The sequence below is a fragment of the Clavelina lepadiformis genome, chromosome 4, assembly GCF_947623445.1.
Source record: "Clavelina lepadiformis chromosome 4, kaClaLepa1.1, whole genome shotgun sequence".
Taxonomy (NCBI): domain Eukaryota; kingdom Metazoa; phylum Chordata; class Ascidiacea; order Aplousobranchia; family Clavelinidae; genus Clavelina; species Clavelina lepadiformis.
In genome coordinates this window covers 20,101,000-20,111,586 of record NC_135243.1, presented here as the reverse complement: position 1 = coordinate 20,111,586, position 10,587 = coordinate 20,101,000, and the positions used below count along the sequence as shown (strand labels likewise).

Sequence of the window (10,587 nt, the reverse complement as noted above, 5' to 3'; positions counted from 1 at the left end):
TTACTGTAAACGTGGTTTGTGAAAGCTAAACCTATTAAAGGCTAGCAAAACGTTCAGGAAATGTTTGTTACAAGAAGACAAATCACTCCAAACGAAAGAAAAATTTATCTGGCACAAAATTTGCAAAACCCCCTTTTTAAACTATTTTTAATATTAATAAATAGTCGTTTACAATGGGATTGAAAAAGTTATCCCAAGAAATAGCAAATCAGCATTTACAGCGTTGGTTCTTTTTTATTTTAGATTTAAGCAGATTTTGTTTTCAATATTTTAATCCTCTATGTATTATGGCAACATCTAATATGGAGGTGGCAGCACATCATGGAAGAGTTCTTAGTCCGGTCGACTTCTACCAATCTCGCTTCAGTCATTCGAGTACGCAGCACCTGGGTCACCCCCAGCTCAGTCAGCAACGATCTCTACCAAATTTGGGACAAAATTATAACATAGGCAACCACCACGCCGTCTCCGCGCAGTTTCCCTATTTTCCCTCAGGCTCTGCTCATCACGCTCAACTAATGGAAAATCATCCGAATGTTCACGGATTCAACCAACACAATCATATGCAGGATGTTCGTCAGATCCCAAAGAACGATATCTCCACGCCTACCAGACCATCCAGCAGCGAACCGGCCCTAAACGGCGCCCATTTAACCCAAACCCAGTCGCTTCCCAATCACACCCACCTTCAGCAGTCACCCAACACCGTGGACCCCACGCAATTGCCCGTAGATGACATTAGAAACGAAAACGCCAACAATAATAACAACAGCATAGATGCAAATGGAACGGCAAATGACGGCAACAGTTCTACGTTATCTGACGGCAGCAATATCGACGGGACATTAGACCACCCATTGAGCATGGGTTCTATAGGGGCTGGTCCCGAAACACCTCCAAGTACTGAGGAAGAGGGTAGTGACGGAATGAACGGCCCCGTGAAAAAGAATGACAACGGTAACGCAGTAGGAGGCCACAGACGGCCAGAAAAGCCGCCATATTCTTATATAGCGCTGATTGTCATGGCTATTCAGAGTTCACCAGCGAAAAAACTTACTCTGAGTGAAATTTACAACTTTTTACAAACACGATTCGAGTTCTTTCGAGGTTCATATCAAGGCTGGAAAAATTCAGTTCGACACAATCTATCTCTAAACGAATGCTTTATTAAATTGCCGAAGGGACTAGGTAGGCCGGGAAAGGGACATTATTGGACCATTGACCCAGCTAGCGAGTTCATGTTCGAAGAGGGATCTTTTCGACGACGCCCTCGAGGCTTCAGAAGAAAATGCCAAGCCATGAAAACGCCATACGGAATTTTTAGTGGTGCGCCAGGGTTAATTGGTCCACAAGGCTACGGACCGCCACCCGAAATGTTTGGACCCCCAGGGATGACACATGGCTCAATGGCACCCCCTGTGCATCATAGGCAGAACTTTGTTGGCTTTGATCCGGCGACCGCCGCATCTGCGCACGCCCATTTTCTAGCACACGGGGCTGCTATCACTGCTAATGGGGTAACAAGCCCTCAGACGACGTCACCAACCATTACCCCGAAAGAAAGTGGAACGCCTCAATCCCCTCCGCATCAAAATCAGTTTTCTTCAAACTGTGGTGAAGTTTCTACTGGATGCAACACCCCGGCTCAAGTTTCACCAGCCAGCTTGACCGCTTCAAACCAACATTACTCCCCGGGATCAATGTTCAGCTGGCCCGGCGCAACAACTCAATCGCACGGGACTTACACGGGATCAAATTCGGCGATACACAACAGATTTCCGGATGGCCACAGACATCCAATGATAAACGGGAACGCAAATCCGGCATCGGTGCAAAGAATGGACTACCATCCTTTCTATCCATCTGCAAGAGAAGGACACCTTGCATACGAAGGTATTCGACTTTCACACAAATGCTTACTTACTTTAAGCATTGCTTTTTGCAATGCAATTTTGCTTTATGCGACCTCGAACAGCATTCGAATTTTATGATTCTAACACAAAATGCATATTCGCATACACGTTGCAAAACAATTGAGATCATGTATAGGGGTTTGGCGTTGAAGATAAAACTTTAGCAAACTATATAGGTAAACAAACTGGCTGAAAACCGGCCAGTGCCAAATTTAGCGTTGATCAAAAAGAACTTTTCGTCAAGGTGACTCAGAGTCAAAAATGATTAATTGTGAAAAAATTAAAAAACTTATTTATGTGATAGCAGATCAAATGATAGATTGCAGCCTTAAATTTGAGGATGAACTTGTTGTTGTCCAGAACTTTTGGAAGTAGTCACACTGATGTAAGCGAGTTTTTGGAAAAGCAACGCGACATGAACGAATGACGCATTGAAGTGTGAAATTAATTTCCCCACCGAATAGTAATTGATACTTTTTTATCGCAAACGATCTCAACAATGGACAAAACTTAACCAAACTACAAACCTAAAGCCCATTACTGGCATTTATTCAAACGTACCAGCTATAAGTTAACAGTACTTCGTGTCTGGATTATATCACTTTCGCCTTTTCGTATCGGTCTTATTCGAGTTAATAAAGATTGTGTTAAATGGATTTGCGGTTAAAATAACATAGTTGTTTCTTATTAACTGAGTATAAATTCCTAAATAACCATAGAAATGGAGGTAGATTTATAGCGACACTCGTATGAAAATACTTGAGTTAAATATGTCTAATCTCCTAATCTTATCAATCTTTTTACTCTTTGTTTATTTTTGTTTGAAGTCTGCATCGGCCACTTAGCACTCAAAATTTGTCCGAGAGCGAGGTTGAAAACATTTTCATGTGTAGAGGCGATTTATGAAACATTTTGCAAATTTTTGGTTAGGTGGGCGGTGTCATATTTAAGCGTTGCTCGGTGGGATAGTACGGAGTTTCGCGTGGAAAATTTTAATTACACACTTGACGTTTGCAAGGTCATGTCGGCGCTCTCTAAATCTGTAATCTTGAGTCTAGCATTAAAGGGAACGATGCTTCTCGTATCAGGGAGGTCCAATGCGAACTTCAGGCTTATTTTTAATGTAGGTTTGTAGCGTCGTTTACATTTTACATGGGATTTAATTTTTGTTTAAGTTCCTTTTATTTTATTTTTTAAAAATCTTGTTGATTTAATTTTTTCTTTGCAAATAACAACATTAACTCTACCACAATATAACCTATCATGAGCACTTATTTTAGTAAAATATTATTGAAAAAAATACTTCATTATATTAACTAAAGTTATAGTTCAACTGAAAATAGATTCCAGGATTTTGTAAAAACAACTTCTAAAATCATACAATAAACAATTAAATTAAATAACTGAAATCTTTTCCGACTTCGTCGCTCGCAAATCGTTCATACACCCGTGCATATCTTCTCCCATGAGGTAAATTGATTAAGATGCGACCAGATAAGTATCTCATTTTCAATCGGGTTCTGGCGTCGTTCTGTCGTGGCAGTCGCTATCTTAAACAGTGGCAGTTGTAACATAACAAAGCGTCTCACCGTGCGCCAACGCGGCTGCGAAGTTTATGCATTAAATATTTTTCTAGTTTTTTGATCAACATTTGAGGTGGTATCAATAATTGTTTTGAAGAAACGTGGAAAAAATGCTAAATTTCGCTTCCCAAAAAAGCGTATGAGAATCTGTGTTTTGCTTTTTTCCCTGTGGTAGTGACACATATTACAGCGTAAGGACGCGATGAGTCATAAAATGTTATTATGACGTAATAAATTGCTCGTTTTATAATTATTTCCTCATCAGTGATAGAAAAAAGCCGAATAATATTGGTTAAAACCCAACGATTAAATGCTATTACACCACTACGCTTTCCCGTTAATTATACTCTATGGCGTTTACACACAATAAATCACGAAAATTATCGTCTGTCACAGCTGGTGAGTTTTTCTCTTTTTGTTTCGATCTGGCTTCGAGAATCTATTTCAAAGAAACGCAAATCAACATTTTGATTATTGACATAATTTTTGCTTGTAACGTCTATCGTGCTTTAAAATGCTTTAATCCCTAATCGTAGTTTTCCTTAACTTAAGCAATTTCATTTGGTTGCTGGCCATTCAGCGTCCGAAAGCTAGTCATTGTGGCTCACTTTGGAAATATACGTCAGTACAATTCATAATTACGGGATTTTCCATAAAATTTAAGCATTTAAAAACTGGGCACAAAGAGGTCTTAGGAAAGGGCACTCCCGGTCTTTTCGACGATTATCAAAAATTGCAATCGTTTACAAGGGCAATTACGACAATGCCTAAATATTTTCTTGTTCAAGGGCTTCACATTATCTATGCCACCCTACTTGGTTTCGAAATAAAACCAATAATTGCGACACGCTAACAGAAGTCAGACAATTTTTCCCAAACCAAAGCAGCGTCAGGCTGAATGTGTGGTTGATGCAGCCAATGTGACAAGTAAATGACACGAAAAAAGTTAAAGCGGATTTTATTAACGCGTGTGGTATTCGCTTGCCCCCGTCTAGTTTACACACAGTAATGCCGTAACAACGTGATATAATCCAATAGATGCCAAACGGTTGTTATTAATACGCTTCTTAACGTTACAAAAGTATTACTGGCCAGCTCTCAAATGAGGTTGTTTTTAGTGAGGCTACCGCCGTGAGGTTATATCTGTCAAATCTCTTGTCATGCTTTAGATATTTCGCTTTTGAGCGTCCGCGTTAAACGGAGGTTACAATTAAGCTGAAAATATTTAGCTTTTCATTCATAATTTGATGTTTTTGTACCGAAGGTCGGCTTAATTTTTCGGAAAATTCACATAAACAAGTTCCCCGTCTCACACAGCAACTGAACAATGTGGACGGACTCCACCGCAAAACGCCATGTGCTTTGCTGGGCGTCAGGCTGGCCTGGTAATATGTAGGCAAAACCGCCACAATATTTACCAGAGCGATCTAATTTTCTCGTCATTTTTGACACGTAATAATTTGCAAAGATACTTGCTCAAATGGTTTACCAGTTGGACTTGTCAGACAATAGCGACGATGTGATCTTAAGCCTAAAGATGCTTAATCTGCAAATAACCCGGCTAAACAAAGAACGTTACAATGTCTATTAGTTTGGCCGTTGGTATTACAATATCATATTACCCAAGATTAAACTTTCAGGAAATCACTGCAAGTGTTTTCTGTTATTACATGCTCGATACTGTGATAGGTTTGGGCTTTTCGACATCTTTTTTTATTATTATTACTTATTCAGAAGAAATCTCATAGGAAAAATTTGTTTTCCTGCCCGACACATACTTAGGATCCGACTTCCACACGTTGTCAAAATTTGTCTGCGATGCCGCGATAACAATTGACGCAATAGTTAATCCTGTTGTGAAAGAATCTACTTCTTATTTTCAATCGAAATATTCGCAAAGTTCATAAGAGTGTGTAAAGATTTAGCGGTTTTAAGCAGGATATCAGTCATTTATCTGTCACATTAACGTTTTCAAGTAATAAGAAATTTTCAAGAAATTTTTCTAATTAATCTAACAAAGAAGATATTTTTGTCAAGTTTTACTGGATATTACGCAAACCCCACGTTATGAAATTTATAACGGTTTTGATCATCTGAATCTTTAAGTAAAAACCGATACCAGTTTATTTGCTTGTTCTATCTCTATCATCAACATGGATTCAATTCTATTTTAGTCTCTTAGTGTAATAAGATTAATTTGAAACGTGACCGTCCACTAAACGCCAAAACTGTTTCAACAACCAATTAAAATAAAGACGTAGAAATACACGTGGGGAAACGTGAACAAAACGCAACTGGAGAAATTGGACTTATTGCCGATTAAATATGTTGCATCATAATTCTAGCCACGTAAGCGATAAATTAGTAAACGATCGGTAACTAACTTCCTCTTGTGTACTGTAACATTCACGGACGAGTGATCCATAGCCAACAAGGCAACTCTTCAAAGAACGATTTCTGTTACAGGCGTAGCTTTACGTGTAGTTCATTAAAGTTGCAAGAAACATCACTCGCAAAGGCGTGTTTACAGGTTTTTGAGCCAGCATTTAGAAACCTTACATTATGGCTTAAAAACGCTGTTGGTACTGAAAAGGGCGTATCATATCATTAAATTGTTGAAGTATGTCCTTGTTCAGACGTAGTAAAACTACCAAATCGAATAACAGCGCATACTTTGGCAAATGAACTGTTGTCATACAAGATTTAATGCCGGCAACGGCAACGCTCAATATTGACTAAACGTTTCTCTTCAAACGTTTAACGCTTTTCTCCCGCACTTCTGTAACTTGAAACATCGCAATAAGAAACAGATAATCGCTTTTTATGGTAAAAATCCACGGCGCAAGCTTTAGGGTTCGAGACCGACCTTTTCTCGGAAAAAAGTATTCCCGCACTATCTAAAATAACTGACGATCGTTGTTGGTGCTGAAAGCAGCAAATAATTAGTAAAAGATAAAGATCATCGCCGTATGTGTATCGCTATTTGACTCATCAACAAGCTGGCTATGAAGCTATGAAAGGCCGTACCTGTTACGAAAATGGAAGCAAGTATGTAATGTTTGTTGGGCCCAAACATGCAAGCTTTCAGGTTCTTGTTTGGTAAATAGTTTCAAATTTATAACAGGCGCAGATTTGAACAACACCGTTGCAAAATACTAAAGTTACAAATTTTTCCGCTTCTAAAAATGATAACCTTCGTTATCAAAACAAATTTTTATTTTTTATTTATCGTTCTACATATTCAACGGCGTTTTGCAATGTCAATTTTCAGTACCAGGAAGATTTTAATCGCTTCTGTATTAGGTTAAACAAACAAATTTCACCCTAGTTTCCGCCTGCGTTATCGACACAAAACGACCACATAACGACGCATAACGTATATCCACCGAGTTATAGAAAAGACATTAGCTTTTGTTTGACCATAGCGTTGTGAAATTGTCGTACGCCCTGATTGTTTATAGTTTCTTTAACGGTTATCAGAAATCAAAAAATTCGTTGGACTTGGTTGGTACGCCCTCGGCGAAAATCCGACGTTGGCCGACGGAACTTGTCTTGTTTTTGTCCCATTTAGAATCGCAGGTGACAGGACAACGACGTCGGGCCGCTATTCGTAAGAATAATGACGAATGACCTGCCAGGGAGGAGCCGTGACAAACCCGGCAGGCGACGTTCTAAATTTTGCCAAAATTAGGAAACCAAAATCTCTAGCTTGGCGGTATGGAGATGTAACCGTTGTTGTGATCTTTGGCCATGGCCTGGGATTCGACCTTAAAAAGATCTCAGAAACACCCATTTTAATTTCGCCGTCAAAAAGACGTTATTTTAGGGTCAAATCGTGTTCCACAGCAACTAGATCGAGTTTAATTAATCCAGCGGCGAGGAAACCGTTTAAAATAAGCGGAAGACGTGGAAAACTAGGCCCGGACGTCTTATAACCAAGTCATCAAATTCGGATAACGCTTCAGTCAAGAACTTTATCATGTTTTATTGTTTGAAGTAGACTTTCGCAAATGTCCAACAGAAAAACTTCTGACCAATATCACGTTTGGAGTGGTTTTGTTGATAAGGATGTAGTGAAAGTATTCGTGCTTATACAACTGTTTCAAGCGGTTGGTCTAAATCCGGCCTACATGTGACACAGCATCGAGCCGAAATATCAAAGGTCTCAAACGATCGATTTTTCATAAGCTTCGTCGATCAGCATTTTTTGACGTGACGTGACATTCGTAAAGAGCGCGCTGTATTTTCTGTTGTATGTAACTTTATAGGACTGTATTTGATCGTTAGCTGCGCAACGTGACTGGAAAAGAAACATGGCAGAAGTTTTGATATTAGTTTATGGAGCAAAAAAAACTATTAGGCCTATAATTTAAAATAATCTTAACCCATATTCTAAAACGCTATGTGTAAAGAGGGCCAAAATTCATTTACATTTATCGCAAATGATCGGTGTTTCCCTCTCCAAGTTGTCGGGTATACGTTTAAATCCTCGGCTTAGTGACCTTTTTCATCTGTGATCTGGCACCACTCTAAGCTATAAATCGTGAGATCGGTTCGATATGCGATTAGACGCCAAAACGCAATGTTATAAAGCAGGCCCGTCTAAGTTTCTGTGTCGGTCGTTCATCATCTTTAAAAGGAGATTAACATGCGAACGGAAAATTTAGAATTTTTTGATAAGAGGGTGGTCTTGCATTATAGATGTTACAAGTTCGATCAAAACGATTTTTACCCAAAAGCCCCTGACTTTGGAGGTATAAAAGTTGATTAATTGTTTTCTGGCTTCACAAGTAATGTTTTTGATGCATAAAACTCAGATTACTCATTCATTTGACATAACACTAAGGCAAAATTCTAAGAGAAATTACACATAAAAATTGAGGTTGCATAAATGCATTGTCAATACATTAACCGTTGCAGTTAATAAACATATTTTAAAACATTATTTGATTTTACTGTAACTAAGTGGGGTAAAATATTACAGGTTTTTAAACTTTCTTAAAGTATTTGGTGATTAAACACTCATTTTTTTGCTTATAGCATCTGCCATGAAGTTTAAAACTGAATGTGAAATGGATCCATATTCTGTAAACGGAATGGACAGAAAACCACCGTATCCGGCGATGCCAACCGCTATCCCTGGTTATTCCAATGGATACTACGACACCAAGTCATGCGCAATGTAAACTTAGCAAAGTCGCCAGGTGGCAGCAAATCTATTCGGAGAGAGACAAGTGAAAGTCACTGAGCACTTCTGCGAACTTTTCGGAGATGGCAGTATGCGGCGAAAATTGTTTATGTTTGCACGAAAGAGTTTGCTTGAATAACTTGTAATTCTTGCCATTACTGCGTTCACTACTTGCCCTTACCTGCTATAAGCCGCCAAACTGGACGGCCCAGGTGAAGCAAAAAAACCTTTTACGAAATCGACACTGTTGTATTTTACGTTTCACTCGAAAATGGGGTAAATTAGTGCGTAAACTGTGATACCAGAAACATAAAAGGCATAAATAGCTTGAATAATCATGATCTTGACATAAACCTAGAAAGGTGCAAGGTCGTGATTAAACTAAAAATAGAAATGTAGTCGAACAGCGTACTGGTATAACAGGACATTAAAACGCAAGGTGGTAGGCGTTAGATCTTCGCTGGCACGTCGCTCTAATCCCTGCTTATGTGGTTATCGTCCCATAAATCATTCGGCCGAAACGATATTAATTAAGCTAGGTCGGCGCTCGTATCGGTTTAGCGCATACTTACCAAGATTATTCTGGTCACACACCAAGTAACAGAGGACGCTGCGGGGCCTTTCTCCTAAAACCGCTAAGAACAACGGAGCCAACGTACCCCGGGCCAAACAATGAATCTATTGTTTTGAAAACGACCACTCGACGATGAAATTGTGTTTGACGGTTAGATTTGTTGCCGATTGAAACAAGTATAATATTCACTGCGCATTAAAAATATTTATAATGCTATTGGGGTAATTTTTTCAACGTATTTTCCCCGCAAAAACCTATTTGTTCACAATCATTAAACAACAACATTAGATATGATTGTTGTAGCTGCTGAATTTCAAAATGCCACGCTTGATTTTAGAGGTCACTTATGACGCAGGTCAATCAGCAAGCTGTCGGCGATGTTCAAAATCGTTGGAAAAAAATTTGACCGGAGCATTGATAGTTTGTTGATATTTAACAGTTGCAAACACACGTTACATTCCCGTTGTTATTTGCACATTCACTTATTACACTACGAATCTGTGCATCAATTTGACAAGCTATTTCAACATTTTTATGTGTCTCCAAGTCATCGCCTTTTCAGTGATCGCTGGTCATATCACTGATTATATTGAACCAATTTGGGTTCTGTTTGCATCGGTTTTCAAGTTTCCATTTATGAAGTGAACTATTTTCGCTGATCTTGTCATTTTTGTCTTTGTCGTATTTCGTTTTCAATTTAAAATTATTGTTTTATTATTATTATTATTCCAATTATCATATCTCAACAAAGAAACTTGAATAAAAGCAATCGGTTAGTGCTGTACTTTATGGCTGTAGGCATAATTAGAATTGCTCAGTATTATAATATAGGTTACAGAAGATAACCAAAACGGTTTGGTATACTGCACATACGTTTTACCCCAACAACAATGTGTACTACACTCCAAGTTTCTCTTCGGGTTTAAGCCAATTAGGAAGACAGTATGTTAGCAATGCACAGCCGAATCAAATACTTTTTCAGAGGCTTCAAACGATCCACGTAGCATTTAACTTAAACACACGCTTCAAGTGCACGCAAAACGCATACTGAGCATGCCGGAATGTCAAGAAAGGTCAAGAAATCTCATGTCGTACACTTTGTACCTTTTCAGTTTTGCGTTCTGTGTGGTGGTGTTTTTGTTTTTGGTGTTGGTGGAAAATAATTTCAGTAATCACGGATGAAGCACTTGAATCAGTTTGATTTACGTAAACCTGTATTCTATTCTAAACATGATACTTGAAAGTGGCAAGCGAAGCGAGCGGCAAGCATGCGCAGAATGCATTCAAAGAGTTGATGAAGGGTGAGGTCCTGCAACATGTTATTGGTCT

The 10,587-nt window shown here is 38.8% G+C and overlaps 1 protein-coding gene across 1 annotated transcript; it reads left to right on the top strand.

Annotated features, from left to right (window-relative positions):
* The first annotated feature begins 223 nt into the window (after positions 1–223).
* Positions 224–10,042, top strand: LOC143452217 (uncharacterized). The gene is made up of 2 exons (XM_076953102.1): positions 224–1,893; positions 8,537–10,042. Exons 1-2 carry the CDS (start codon positions 288–290, stop codon positions 8,680–8,682), a joined length of 1,752 nt encoding a protein of 583 aa, XP_076809217.1. The 5' UTR covers positions 224–287; the 3' UTR covers positions 8,683–10,042.
* The last annotated feature ends 545 nt before the right edge of the window (positions 10,043–10,587 follow it).